The sequence below is a fragment of the Biomphalaria glabrata genome, chromosome 16 (assembly GCF_947242115.1).
Source record: "Biomphalaria glabrata chromosome 16, xgBioGlab47.1, whole genome shotgun sequence".
Lineage (NCBI taxonomy): Eukaryota > Metazoa > Mollusca > Gastropoda > Planorbidae > Biomphalaria > Biomphalaria glabrata.
The window spans coordinates 25,804,600-25,820,482 of NC_074726.1; the positions used below are offsets into that span (position 1 = coordinate 25,804,600).

The window sequence follows — 15,883 nt, forward strand, 5'->3', positions numbered from 1 at the left end:
TTGGATTCTCCCAGTACACGGGTCTTTATTGGTATCTTGTTGACTGTTTCGTAAATACATTTCTTCTATCTCTCTCTCTCTCTCTCTCTCCTTCATTCGCCCTCTCTAGAAAACATACCTTGACATTTCAAACAACACAAAAATTTAAACAGCTTAATCTTTTAAGTTACTGAGATGTCGCAATGTCTGTCCTTACACTCACTTTAAACTGGGATTTAGAACTAGGTGAGTTTTTAGGACTCTCACGAGCCTACCCAGCATTAATGGATTCCTGAAATTATCTGGGGAAATTAAGGGCGGTTGGTCGTTGTGCCGGCCACACGACACCCTCGTTAACCGTTGGTCTAAAAAAAAAAAGATGAGCATAACATCATCCTTCCCGAGTTACTTTTTATTCACTGAACTTTATGATTCTGTTTAAAAGGGGAAGGGGGGGGGGGGCGTCACAGGAAAACGGTACAGACGACGTATGGTAAAGTGGGAGGCCCGATGAGACTTTTATCACTATAATTTTGAGTCCACTGCATCAACATTTGTTTTTCTGGCCTACCATTAGCCAGGTATGCTAAGTATTTGAGGTGTATCTTTTTTTTTTTAAATCGTGTTGTATTTTTTTTTTCAGTTGAAATCCGAGTGTTTATATCATCATAAGTAACGCGTCTGGGACGTAGCACTGGCCAACAGTCTTACTTTGTGATGTAGCATTCACCGATCTTTATACATCTGTCACGTAATACTCGCAGACATTTTACACATCTGTGACGTAATACTCGCAGACATTTTACACATCTGTGACGTAATACTCGCAGACATTTTACACATCTGTGACGTAACACTCGCAGACATTTTACACATCTGTGACGTAACACTCGCAGACATTTTACACATCTGTGACGTAACACTCGCAGACATTTTACACATCTGTGACGTAACACTCGCAGACATTTTACACATCTGTTACGTAACACTCGCAGACATTTTACACATCTGTGACGTAACACTCGCAGACATTTTACACATCTGTGACGTAGCACTAGCTGACATTTACACATATATGACACATCTCTAGCTGACATTTACACATATGTGACGTATATCTAGCTGACATTTACACATCTGTTACGTATCTCTAGCTGACATTTACACATCTGTGACGTATCTCTAGCTGACATTTACACATCTGTGACGTATCTCTAGCTGACATTTACACATCTGTGACGTATCTCTTGCTGACATTTACACATCTGTGACGTATCTCTAGCTGACATTTACACATCTGTGACGTATCTCTAGCTGACATTTACACATCTGTGACGTATCTCTAGCTGACATTTACACATCTGTGACGTATCTCTAGCTGACATTTACACATCTGCGGCGTAGCTCTAGCTGACATTAACACATCTGTGACGTATCTCTAGCTGACATTTACACATCTGCGGCGTATCTCTAGCTGACATTTACACATCTGTGACGTATCTCTAGCTGACATTTACACATCTGTGACGTATCTCTAGCTGACATTTACACATCTGTGACGTATCTCTAGCTGACATTTACACATCTGTGACGTATCTCTAGCTGACATTTACACATCTGTGACGTATCTCTAGCTGACATTTACACATCTGCGGCGTAGCTCTAGCTGACATTTACACATCTGTGACGTATCTCTAGCTGACATTTACACATCTGTGACGTATCTCTAGCTGACATTTACACATCTGTGACGTATCTCTAGCTGACATTTACACATCTGCGGCGTAGCTCTAGCTGACATTTACACATATGTGACGTATCTCTAGCTGACATTTACACATCTGTGACGTATCTCTAGCTGACATTTACACATCTGTGACGTATCTCTAGCTGACATTTACACATCTGTGACGTATCTCTAGCTGACATTTACACATCTGTGACGTATCTCTAGCTGACATTTACACATCTGTGACGTATCTCTAGCTGACATTTACACATCTGTGACGTATCTCTAGCTGACATTAACACATGTGTGACGTATCTCTAGCTTACATTTACACATCTGTGACGTATCTCTAGCTGACATTTACACATCTGCGACGTATCTCTAGCTGACATTTACACATCTTTGACGTATCTCTAGCTGACATTTACACATCTGTGACGTATCTCTAGCTGACATTTACACATCTGTGACGTATCTCTAGCTGACATTAACACATGTGTGACGTATCTCTAGCTTACATTTACACATCTGTGACGTATCTCTAGCTGACATTTACACATCTGTGACGTAGCTCTAGCTGACATTTACACATCTGTGACGTATCTCTAGCTGACATTTACACATCTGTGAAGTATCACTTGCTGACATTTACACATCTTTTGTGTTGTTTTTATCTGAGAAAAGAATCTTTGTAATCACAAAAAATTTCCATACTGTTCAATAAAGCAGTCTTAGTCTTAGTCTAACTAACACTCTAACATTGGCTTTCTTGGACATAGCAGTGATGTTATACTTGTATAGATATCGGTGTAATGAAATACCCATGAACCGTAACACTTCTCTAATGTTACAAGCACCAACTTTTGCTTATAAATCTTTCCGAAGTCTAAGAATTCGTTTTTAAAAAATAACTTCATTAAGTATTTCTCTAGTATTCAACATGAAAAACATAAAATAGGTTAAAAAAAAATCTTATATGAAGTGCAATTGTATCAACTATTTTGGATCAGTTATGTAATAACATTTGTAATAAATCGAGACCAGTGGTCTTGAATCTTTTTTTGGCCTAACCCTTTTTTCATATTTTGTCTTTTTAAAAATTCGCCAGCGCCCCCCCCCCCCCCTCCAATACAAATGTGTATGAATGCAATTTCAAATAAAATGTCTTTTATTTATCAATTTTCATGCTGTGAAAAACAGGTCCTTAATTCTATAACTATTACACAAAAATTATATTAAAAAACTTTCAGTGATAACATACAAGAATTAATCCCATTGTCATGATTTTCATTCAAATCCTTTGAATAGTCCGTTTTTAAGTTATTGAATATTAGGGCCTACTATATTTAGTTGTAATTATAAATTTATTTTTATTTAAATACTATTATTGCTGATTTCTCTAAAAATGAAATTAAGCTAATGGGAGGGGCGGGAGCCTTGTGCCTCCGCAAGTCTGACAATATTAGAAATGTCAATCTTTAACTTTGCCAAAGTAAGGCGAAGATCTCCACTAGTGGCTACATCCGGTATATTTCTTTGCTTGATATTTGATACTTTGAAATTTTGGTACATCGGAACACTTTAGGCCTTGTCATGCCCATTTTTTTGCTTATTCATTTAGTTTGTAAAGTACTCAGTTCAGTTAATGGAAAAGGTAAAATAATTCTATTTTCGACCAAAGTTTTGGAATTTTACAGGAAGATTTAATTGCATCCATATCTCTGTTGTGCCTCCTATGTCAACATTCTTTTCATTGAAGACATCATTTTGTAAATCGTTTTCCTTCATCTTAATCTCAGTAAGAGATGTTTAAAAATTGTCATTTATATTTAATTTTTTAAAATTTTAGTAAATCCTAGAAGTGAATCCTTATTTTTTCATAGCATTGGTAGGTGAATTGCTTAGATATCGATGTCCTTAGGCAGAAATTCCTTTGTTAAGAAACAAGTTATGTGACCCCAAACTGTATCGGCTGGATACATCAGCTGCGTGGAGAGGGGAGAACTGATGTGTGGGCGACATCGTTCCGACCACAGCTAATGCCCAGGCATTCATCTCATTTCCATGAGATGATCCATAGTCGCGACTGAAGGAGTCCTTAGTAGTAGTAGTATGTGAGATTGTCAAAACCCTTTAAAATAGATTTAATATCTCAATATATCCACGAAAGTCAAATTCTTTCCTTGCTGTCGGAGATTGGTTTCGTTACATGCCGACCATGTAAAAAAATATTTTTTTGCCTTAAATCATTAAATTTAATGACCAGCGTCCCTTACCGCACCCCATTGTGCCAGCACCCCCCTACCGATTTCACGAAATCTATTTCGCGAAATCGCCTCCCCCTGGGGGGTGCTAACGCCCTTGTTGAAGACCACTGATCTAGACCAACAACAATAAATCTGTGCGATTAGAAATATTTGTGCCAATTCTTTTTGTTTAGCGCTATTTCATACTTTTAGCTTTCTCATTACGCTATGATAATATGATATAATATCACTTATCTGGGATCCTATCACTTATCTGGATTAATCGGGAAAATGTGGAGGGGTGAGAAAGCGTCATCTGGGTGAATTTAACTGAAATAGGTTTTTAAAAGCATTAACAAAAGAGGTAGAATGACCTAAATTTTGGTTTCTTATAGTTATAATGTTTTTTGTTTGGTGTAATGCACAAATTGTAAGACAAATTTTCATACGGACAATAAAGATTATTATTATTATTATTATTCTGCTAGTGAAGTGCTTATAATTTTGGAAGATTGTCTAGTTATGTATTGTTTGTTTTAAGCTTACTTTAAAGCGGCGACCTATAAAAGGGGGTTAATTCATCTTATACCACTGCTTCAGACAAGTACAATTTCTTTCTCTTGTCCCTTGTACGAGATACCAAACAAAATAATAATTACCAATTGTTAAATTACTAATTGGTAATATTTCGTATTGATTCCTGTGTTGTCAAGTAAAAGAATTACTTGTGCGAAATTTCAACTTGATCCGGGATTGTTTGTGGGAGAAATAACGTCTGCGATTTATTTTTACCTGCCAGACAAAATGAGTGGATAAAAGCTTTGTTAAGATCATTGTAGCTCTAGTAAGACATGGTCTGGTTTTAATCATCTACTAACATAGTTCGGATTAATTATTAGACAAACCAAATTTTAAACAAAGAAAAAATGTTAAAAAGAAGCAAATTATGCAATTATATTTTAGATATTTGCTTTCCGGCTGTTCTTACTCCGCACTTCTCTATTGTGACGTAAAATTAAAATGATCTACCTGGGGAAAATACTTTACGATAACAAAATGAACACGTTTTATATTTCTTGTTTTATACAACTTGCTTGGTCTGTCCCGTGCGTTAAAGTCAATGTAAACGTTTGGTCCTAATGAACAGACAAGCAAAGTATAAAAAAAATCTTTAAAAAAAAATGTTATCTAAAGGTGAAGAACTACGCCCTTAGAGCTATATCTACCAATAATGCACAAGCTATTTCCCTTATTCGATATCAAACAAAATAATTAAATATTAGTTAATTTTATTGTCTAATTGGGTATTTCTTTTATTGATTCATATTTTGTTAGGTACAATAAATAATTCTTTTAAGTTTCAACTTGATCGGAGAATGCGTGAGGGAGAAATAGCTTTAACAACTATTATTTAAGGGGACTAAACCCAACACATTTAGCCATGTCTGTAAATACTGAAGGACTTTCCCTATCGAGCAAAATAATTAATCATCAGTAATTAATTGACTAAATGGTTACCTTTTTCGTGTCTTGGCTATGCCAATGAATAATTATGTAAAGTTTTAACTTGATCAGAGAATGCGTGTAGGGGAATAATTTGTATACACCTTTCATCAGACAGACAGACAGACAGTTAGACGTACATAGAGACAGACAGACAGAGTGAGTTGATATAAGCTTTGTAGAAAGGGGCCCTTGCAATATTCAAACACGCCCTTGAAGGGTTGAATCACCGCATAAGAAAAAAAAATATGTACGGGAAGAAATCCAGATGGGCTGGATACATGCCCGCGGGCCGTAGTTTGGACATCACTGATTAAACGCAACCTTTCATCAACCAACAGTTCAGACTGTGAGCTTGACAGGATGTCAGTCAGGATTCATTTAAACTGAATTACATTAGGCTCCAGCTCCGTCAAAATGAATTCTTTCCGTTTATTAAAAACTTGGACTCATAGCGTTCATGTCGCTTAGCCATAGATCGTATTGTTAATTCGATAGACAGGCCATTTCCACGGCAGCGCACCTTCCGTTAAAATAAGAAATTTTCTTAATAACAGGTTTCCTTGTAGAGCCGAAAGACTATTAAATAACTAGACTTTTTGTGTGTCAGGTGTACAAAACAAAAGAAGTGTTCATTTTTTAATGTGTTTTTTTTCTTTTTCGTAATTACGCCTGTTTGATACCTTTTTGTTCAGACTACATAACCAAAGTTTATTGTTTTAGCTAATCTTTTTTAATCACGGTGATTACAAAAGATTTAACGCGTGGGAGTCTCTTTGTACAATCAAAATTAACATAAAGGTTATCAAGAAGACAGTAAGTAACAAAATTCAAAATTAAAAATCTATCTATGCAAAAAAAGTTAGGTAATTAAAAATAATTTGTTAAAAGTTGAAAATGTCCAGACTATTGTATTTTTCTTTAAAATCTTTTGGGCGCACTTCGGCCTCTAGCAGTCCTCCTAGAGAGGCGCCCGGGCTTGATGCCCCCTATAGCCAACCCCGCCTAACTACGCCTCTACGTTGGTCCACAATTCTAATATAGATGCACACAAGAATACACATCCTTAAAGATCGGACCTAATGTTATGGAGTTTGTATGTGTTTCTCAGTAGTGACGGTGGGAAGTGGTTAGCGATTGTTTGTTAATGATGCAAGAGAAGCGGCGTTGTCGTCAGCGGTCTTATGTGCAATAGACGATTCAAGATTGCTAGAGCGCGAGCCTCATCGTGGCGCTCGTGTGGAAACGACCATGAGAGGAAGTGGTTAGGCTAAATGGGTAGCAACACAAGACTCCCGTGGGCGTGTCCACGGGTAGGCGAGAGTCGACCCATTGCACGGCGCGGAATTGTAAAAGAATTTCTACGAACCTGTCACAAATCCATGCGCCGTTCCTCAAGGGACCGTTACATAAATGGCGAGTCCCCCACAGTTAGCTTGGTATAGCATAGGAAAATGGCGGAGGCTCCCGGTGCCCTCGGCCTTCGGCCATGACCAGCCAAGCATGCGTCCGGGGTGCCAAAGGCATTGGAAACAGCAATCCTTTACATAAGCATTGACTCGAGTCTCTCCCAGACAGAACGGTAGTTCGGACAGGTTTTTTTTTTTTTTTACTGTTTGACGCTCAAACAGGTTTTTTTTCAAACTTAGAGCTCGAAGAGCTTTCGGCTCAGCTTTTAAACAATCAACAAGATTGCTAGAGTGAAAAGACGTGTTTTTGTAGTGTGCTAGAATTCTGTTCAAACTACCAATTTAAATTAAACTCAAGTCAACCATTGCACTTCATCTCAAGCTGATGTTGTCTCTATTGTCATGATAGTTCTATTTAGTTTGCTCACACAGAAGTTCTTGACGTTTTACAAGTTAAGATATAATACACGTACATCGGTATAGTTGGCTACAGCTCCACAATCAGCTTCACAATCAGCTCCACAATTTCTTCCAGAGCTCCACAATCAGCTCCAAAAAAGCTCCACAATCAGCTTCACAATCAGCTCCACAATTTCTTCCAGAGCTCCACAATCAGCTCCAAAAAAGCTCCACAATCTACAATCAGCTTCAGAAACCACTCACACTCAACTCAACAATTAACTACACTATCTCTTTCCTCAGCTCTACAATCAGCTCAACAATCTCTTCCTCAGCTCCACAATCAGCTCCACAAACAGCTCCCCAAACAAATCTACAATCAGCTCCAGAATCAACTTCACAATCAACTACACTATTTCTTTCCTCAGCTCCACAATCAGCTTCACAAACAGCTCCACAATCTCTTCCTCAGCTCCACAATCAACTCCACAATCAGCTTCACAATGAACTCCACTATCAACTCTATAGATAAAACTTCACAATCAGCGCCACAATCATCTTCACTATCTCTTTCCTCATTTCCATAATAAGCTTTACAATCAGCTCCACTATCTCTTCCTCAGCTCCAGAATCAGCTCCACAAACAGCTCCACAATCAGCTCCACAATCAGCGCCATAAACAGCTCCACAATCAGCTTCACAATCAACTCCTAAATCAACTCCACCATTTCTATTTCCTCAGCTCTACAACTAGCTCCACGATCAGCTCCTCAAACAGCTTCACAATTAACTCCACCATCTCTTTCTTCAGCTCCACAATCAACTTCACAATTAGCTTCACAATAAACTCCACAATCATCTCAACAATGATGTCCACCATCAGCTCCACAATAAACTCCACCCTCTCTTTCCACAGCTCCACATTCAGTTCCACATTAACTTCACCATCTTTCCACAGCTCCACAATCAGCTCCATCATCTCTTTCCACAGTTCCACAATCAGCTCCACAATCAACTCCACCATTTCTTTCCTCAGTTCCTCAGTCCCATGAAGTTGTGACGCGCCTAGATGGGCTGCTCTGCATCCTCCACGGCGGCAGCGCTGAGCCAAGCAGACGACACGGCCAAGAAAGACGGGATGGATAAAAATAGCAACAAGGACAAGGTCGCCGCCAGGAAAAATAGGGTCTCCGTGTACAGCAAGGGCAAAGTTTCGGACGGAACCACTCCCACTCAAGGTAATTTACCGTAACAAACGTTAGCCGACCTCTATTGTACTCCTTCGTCTTTTTAAGTGCTTACAGAAGTATCAGCAGCCGCAGTATTCTCAGCGACAGACCGGACTTTTTTTTATTGGGAAAGAAGTACTTTTAAAGAAAGTCTGTTGTGAGCGTTAAGCACAGGATCCAGGAATGTATCCAAGTATCTATGCATGAGGAATATAGGCATGTAAGAAGAACGTTAAAAAAATAACATCAATGCCTCCTTTATGGAGATGCGGACTCTCAGCAAGAGCGATTTCTTTACTCTTGATTACTATGAATGATAGATTAAAAAATGGAACTTTTTTTTTTACCCCACCCTAATCCACCCTCCTTTTTATTCCGAAAAAAATCTTGGTTAAGCGCATGTATACATATTGGCAGAGTTGATCATCATCATCATCATCAAACTCCATTAGATTGAGGGCTTGAGAGGCTCAAATCCTCTCTTCCAAAACCCTGGACAGAAACCCTGCTGTCTTGCGTAGTGCATAAATGTCGCAATACAGGTCGAGAATTTTGGGTTTCCCAGACCTGTCGAGACGGAGATCAGCAAGTCTGGAGCAGTCAAACAGAAAATGAGGTACGGTTTGCTCTTCTTCCCGCAGCGGGGGCACCGTGAATCAAAATTTGGCCATAGCCGCGAGAAATATGAGCCGACAGGACAGAGACATGTCCTGCACTGTGCTATAATAGCTTGCTCAGGCCTGGACAGCCTCCACCATGGGGAAGTGCGATCAGGGCGCCTCATGCGCTCCCAGACTCCACAGGGCTTTTTGGGACTTGTCCCAGCACTCAAACCACTTTTCCATTTCTGTTTTTTGTATTATAGCCAGGGCTTGATGAAAGCTTACAGCCTGATCAGGGGGGTGGAATTTGCCCTCCCTGGTGGGCCAAAGAGTCAGAGTTGATAGATTCTAATGATAGGCCAATACATGAAGACTTAGTAGACAGTGAGCAAAATGCATTTATTTATTTAACTCTTTAACGACTTCATACGGGAATATCCGCTGATGTATGTGTGCTGAAGATATAGATTGTACTCTAGCACTCAAGCCAAAATGAAATTATTTTTTATATTATACTTTTGAAAAAAGTATAACGGTCAGACCAGAGTTTTGCCAGTCTGACCAATTAGTCAGCAATTTCTTTTTCACAAAGATAAATATTAACTGTAAATATTTATAGAAAAATAGTTAGAGCCGTTTTCGAGAACCCTGTATGCAGAGGTTTTCGTTTTTAGAACCGATGTAAAAGTTGCGAGCTGAATTGAGGAATTTTGTAAACAAAAAAAAAGTATGAAGAAAACAGATTACATTTGAACAAACAGAACCAATGAAGAAAATGTAGCGGAAATTGTTGCTGAAGATGGTTGGATGTATTGTTTAGTGTGATGTTGTAATGTATGGATTAATGGCCTAAACCTTTAGGCTTCCCAACAGGGGGGGGGGGGTAGAGTTCGAATTTCTACCAGGAATTTCAAATTGAGATTTGACTCGCTCAAGCTGATTGCGACATTCCAAATGGAAGAACACAAAACCCCCAGATACCCCCTTTCCCTCAGAATATTCACCAAAGAAATTGGATTGGTGTCGATGTGTAGTCGTTGGGTCGTCGCTCCAGACAGCTACTCTAACTTAACCCTTTGTTAAAGCATTATTTTATTATGGCTGATCTTCAAGGGAAGCTTCTGTTTAAAAAAAACAAACTTGAATTGAACATTTAATAATAATATATTCATATCTCTGAATACCAATTTAGATGTAAGTAGTGAGCTAAAAATATCTTGAACAAAAAGCAACTCTATTATGTAATATCCATAAAAAACAATTAATAACCAATAATTAATTGACATATTTGTTCATTTTTAAATTGCTTAATTGTCTGTTAGGTATAATAAATACTTGTTTAAAGCTTCAACTTAATCCGAGAATCGTTAAGGGGAATAAACCCTACATAATTATCCATATATCTGAATTCTAAAGGATCAGTACCCTTGTAAGTATCAAAATAAAAATAATTAATTACCAATATTTAATTGACTAATTGGTTACTTTTTTAAAAAATTGATTCATGTATTGTTTATGCCAATGGATGTCTGTGCAAAGTTTCAATTTAATCGGAGAATGGGTGTGGGAGAAAAAACGTATACATTATTTTTACCGGACAGACAGACAATCGATAAGACGATTTCTTAATTTATTGATAAATTTCATGCTTGAAAATGATTGTTCGTACATGTAAATAGATCAAAACAAGAAAAACTTAAAAACATTTTACATCATAAAATAAAAACTTAAATATAAAAAAAAATGTAGGTCAAACCAGGTATCGTACTCTTGTTTTACTTCTAGATCTAGAATCTAGACGTAATCTATATTAGATTATCAATTAACTTTAAGCAGCTTTGAATTGAATAAACAGCTCGGTACATTACCGGCACGGCTAAATGCATTTTTTTTTACTCCAATTTGAAGCCAAATTAAAATTTATTTCACTTTTTACTAAAAAAATATATAACGGTCAAACTAGAGTTTTCGCCGTAGGCCTACGAGCTAGTAATTCTTTTCTCAACGATATACATCAACAGTTTAATTTCTAGAAAAATTGTCAGAGCCGTTTTTGAGATCTGCGTCCAGTTTCCGCCCTTCATGAAGTTATGATTTGAATAGAGGAATCGTAATAGAAAAAGAATAACAAACGCTAGTTTCTTCACTGTTCCAGGTGTTAAAACTTAGCAGGTCTTCCCACTGCAGATCTTTCAAAGCAGACATAATTGTGATGTAAACCTTAAGGATGACCGTCCGGGCCCATATCACGTGATAAGGCACCCATCAAATATCCCCAAATATATATATATATGTGTATATATATCCTCATGACGTCAGATATTTTGTCGGTCTTTCTGCATAAATGCCTTCGGAAAACAATAGCAAAGGAATTATTAGCTGCTACATTTGTTCACAAATCACTAGGTCTAGAAATATACACATTGTTTCTTTCTTTCTTTGTTTCTTCTTTAGTTTGAAAATTGATTCACACTCCCACCCCCCTTTTCCCTTCCTTGCACGTTTTTTTTTTAAACTTATCTTCCCCCCCCCCCCCCCCCCATTGACTCTTTCAAAATACTGTTCAATGGAGGTCACTGACCTCTATCTGGTTTCAATTCTACCCATTTTCCTACAATTAGTTGAACTTCTTCCGCTTGTCTTGGAAGACTCCCAGAAATGTTTCCAGCCTATTCAGCAATGACGTCTTCAAGGTGTTGGCCCATTTCCTTAGCCAGATTTTATGTTATTTCCATTAGTGGCTTTTTTTCTTTTTTTTTTATTCTTTCTCTCTAACAAGCAGAGGACGACCTTAGTCTCTAACGATTTATTTCCCCTTTCATTTGGTTTAAATTGAAGTTAAATCACACAGAGTATTGGGACTTTGTTGTCAGCTTTTGAGGATCAGAGAAATGAACAGGGCAAGATTGGCACGTCTGCACCCATCACCTCTGTCTCTCCCCCTCTCTCTCTCCATCTCTCTCTTTCTCTCTCTCTCTCTCTTTCTCTCTAATACAATCCTATTTCGCGGTTTTGAATACAAGAGGCTATTGATCACAGACCTACATATTCACACAAATCTATGATATAATTTTATGATAAAATTTAATTCCATTTAGTTTCAATATAAATAATTAATTCTGTCACTTTTTAACAATCCTAGATCGAAATATTTCAAGCCTGTTGATTTTAATCATTTTATGATATTAGATGTCAGCTCTAATGGGTACCTGACATTAGTTGAGGAAATGTACATGGCAATGCGGTGAATAGTTTGGCGTGATTTTATAGACTATACGATATTTTGCTAATATTTAGACCATTAAGTCTTAATTTCTAATGTAATTTACAGTCTCCTTATTTTTTTTTTAATATCGGCTGCTGAATATTACATTAAATTTCCATTTCCTCATCATTAAACTTTATGTGAATGAAGGTTCGACAGAGGCCAATCATTATAGAAGTCCTGAACACAGAGCTGTGACGTGACGACCTGTGGTCAATGGAGACCAATAGCTCGTTGCCACGCCACAGGCTTGAGGCAGGTACATAAAATTATATGACATTATTGATTCAATTCCAATATTATTACTTACGGTCTCTTCAAACAGAATAATAAGGCTCTAACAGCAATAGAAGGAAAGGATGTAAGGATGTTTAAGACTTAGACTTACTTAGACTTACTTGGACTTACTTATACTTACTTAGACTTACTTGGACTTACTTAGACTTACTTGGACTTACTTAGACTTACATCCTCCCTCGACGTTCATCGCACTGGGCGACAAGCTGTCTCTACAAGGCTCTGTCACTGGCAATGTCTGAAGCCTCTTCCCACCTGGTGTCCACTGCTCTGAGGTCCTCCATAAAAGTGTGGCACCAAGTTATACGAGGACGTCCTTGTTTGCGCTTTTCTCGTAGCCTTTCCTTGTCATCGGAAAACAAGTCATGAAAACCTCATCCGACGCTGTCACAACCTCACTAAGTGGTCGACTCCCAGTTCGGCATAGGATTTCTCTGTTTGAGACCCGTTCTAAATCCGTCTTAGCCATTTTTGTTGAGCCACATTAAGTCTTTTCTCAATTTTGACAGATGACTTCCATGTCTCACTTGCATATGTAGCAGTTGGAATAAAGATTGTGTCAAGAAGGTGTATTTTTGTCTCAAGTCCTATAGCTTGGCATGGCAAAATAGGCTGCAGCCTTTGGGAAATGCCCTCCTTTTCGGCACGCCACGTCATGGTAGGCAAAGAGTGCCCCCGTCAGACTTGGCGGGTCAGAGCTTGGAGAGTTGGACACGTTCACATACCTTGGCAGTATCATATCAATCGACGGGGATGCCTACCATTACGTAGACTTGATAAGCCCTTAAGCTAATATTTGATATGATTTTCGGATACCTGAATGGTTAAACTGATATACCACAAAAAAAAAAAAAAGAAGTATACAAGCTCTCCTTTCAGGCCATGTGGTCTATAGGGCAGATAATGTAAAGGTCATCTCTTTCTGCGGCCTACGGTTAACGTGGGTGTCATGTGGCCAGCCTTTACTTTTTCCTCAATTAAGGTCAGGTACCAATTAGAGCTGGGTGGACTCAGAGGTGCCCGAAATTTAAAATCCCAGTCTTCATCAGGATTCGAACCCAGGACTCCAGTTTGAAAGCCAAGCGCTTTACCGCTCAGCCGCCTCGCCTCCTAAATAAGAAAGTATCGAGAAATAAAAAGAATACATTTTCAATTAATTAAAGTCATTATTCATAACAAACTCAGGCTGTATCTACAGATTTTGTTGCCTGCATTGACACTAAAGTTTAATTGCGAAAATTCAAGTTTTGAAAGCTAAGACAATCTATCTATAAGTCCTCCAGTGAGAGTTATAATATATACACTCTACAGCTTCAGAATTATTTAAAAAAATATTCACTATAAGCTCAAGATTGGTCAAAAGCTGTTTATTTCTATAAATAAAACATACATACGCACTACATCTGGCCTTTTTCTTTTACAGACTAGTATTTAATAAGAATTAACATTCTGAACACAAACTGTGTTTCAACGGTAACAAGACTTAGCGGAAGTCTGAAAATTGACGACCCACATGGGCGGATCCAGTTCAACAAAATGACCCCCAAGAGACCAATCATTTACACACGCGGAATGCCGGGAAATAAAAGTCGAGTGTTTCTTTCTTCTTTTTTTTTCAGTCATTGAAATTGTGTGTGTGAGTGGGGGGGGGGGATGACTGCAATGTCAGATAACGGTGGTTTAAAAAAATGGATTGGTTTGAATAGGGCAAGAAATAATCTCATTGGCAGTTAGTTTTGTTTTGTAAAATTGTGTTACATAATTTGGATATTCCTTCAGATTCTCAAGATGACTTAATCCTAGCACAAACCTCCCGCAGGACCTTCTTTATTTTCGTGCATTTAATCCGCGTGTCATAAACGTTTTCACAAACGAATGGGCAGCTGTGCGGAGTATACATGGGTGCGGGGTATACATGGGTTCGGGGGTGGGGGGGGTGGGGGGGTGGTTTACAAAATTTATTTTACTCGTAACCATTGCATAACGTAAGCAATGGAAATACCGGTGGGTCCAGGGCCGGTCCTAACGCATGCGGGGTCCTATGCGAAACTGATTGCGCGGGGCCTAGTCTGGGTGGTAATAAGGATAATAAATGAAAATTAAAATTTTGTATTAGAAACAAAAATCGACTTTGCATTTTATTCATTCTTTACTAAGTACGAAATAGCGATCAAATTAACTTTACTTTACAAACCTTGCAACTTATGGCATATTTATATCCCATTGACTATAAAAGTAAATAAGGTATTGGAACTTTCGGTTTAGTTGAAAACTCGTCCGATTATTACATTTCATTACATGAAAGCTGACACTGCCTTTTTTTATAGCACGTAGGTTTGACGTTTTCCGTAATAAATGACATCCACAAATGACAATTTTGTCTATTTTTCAGGAGATTTTTATGACTTTTCAGGAGATTTTTATGAGTATTTAGAAGTTTTAATAAATGCAGGACATTTCCATGAATTTTTCGTATAAATTTAGCAATTTAATATTTACACATAGAATTAGCGCGGGGCCTATGAAAGCGCGTGGCCCACTGCGACCGCATAGGTTGCAGTGGCCTAAGACCGGCCCTGGGTGGGTCTCTATACCTCCTATAACTCGCTGTTTGGTTGTGAAATGAACATTGAATAGCTTTGTGAGCATCTCATTATAAACATCAAGAAGATGGATAGTACCAATCCGGTAGAGAATCTTTAGTATGCCAATAATCAGCTGTGACTAGTTTACGGTAAGTCACACTTCGCACATTCGGGGTTATGGTGCGGGTTATACGCGTGTGAATGTTGTATACGTATGTAGTTTTTTTTTTTTTTTTTGGGGGGGGGGGTATACGCGCGAAAATACGGTACGAATTTTGCAGACTGTCAAAATCTATTAATACCATGTACGCCTGCTACACAAGATATATGATTAACTTTGAAACAGAGGTTTTAGGATATATAAACAACAGAGGATACATAAGGGGGCTCGAAGAATGTCTAGGAAACGACGGAAGAATTTCTAAGGGCTGCAACTCTACGAAATATATAAGTTACGTCTTCCTTAAAATATTTTTCTTGTTACCTCCCGTCGTTTGCTTTCCGCAGCGATCAGGCTGTCCACCAAGACACCTAAAGAGCCTGTGCCCCCGGAAAGAACTTCAGATCAAGTGACGTCCGCTTCTCTCAAGAAGAGCCCGAATGCCGGCACTAGGTCAACATTGAGAAATGAAGGGTGAGT

General features: G+C 38.3%; 1 protein-coding gene across 4 annotated transcripts in view; it reads left to right on the top strand.

Annotated features, from left to right (window-relative positions):
* Positions 1–15,883, top strand: part of LOC106077092 (dual specificity calcium/calmodulin-dependent 3',5'-cyclic nucleotide phosphodiesterase 1C-like) — a 641,611-nt gene that overhangs the window by 82,966 nt on the left and 542,762 nt on the right. For all 4 annotated transcript variants that reach the window (XM_056013481.1, XM_056013479.1, XM_056013480.1 and 1 more), the window contains exons 2-3: positions 8,302–8,503; positions 15,751–15,877. In XM_056013481.1, coding sequence (XP_055869456.1) covers positions 8,335–8,503; positions 15,751–15,877 — 296 coding nt within the window. In that variant the 5' untranslated portion in view covers positions 8,302–8,334. The remainder of the gene's footprint in view (positions 1–8,301; positions 8,504–15,750; positions 15,878–15,883) is intronic.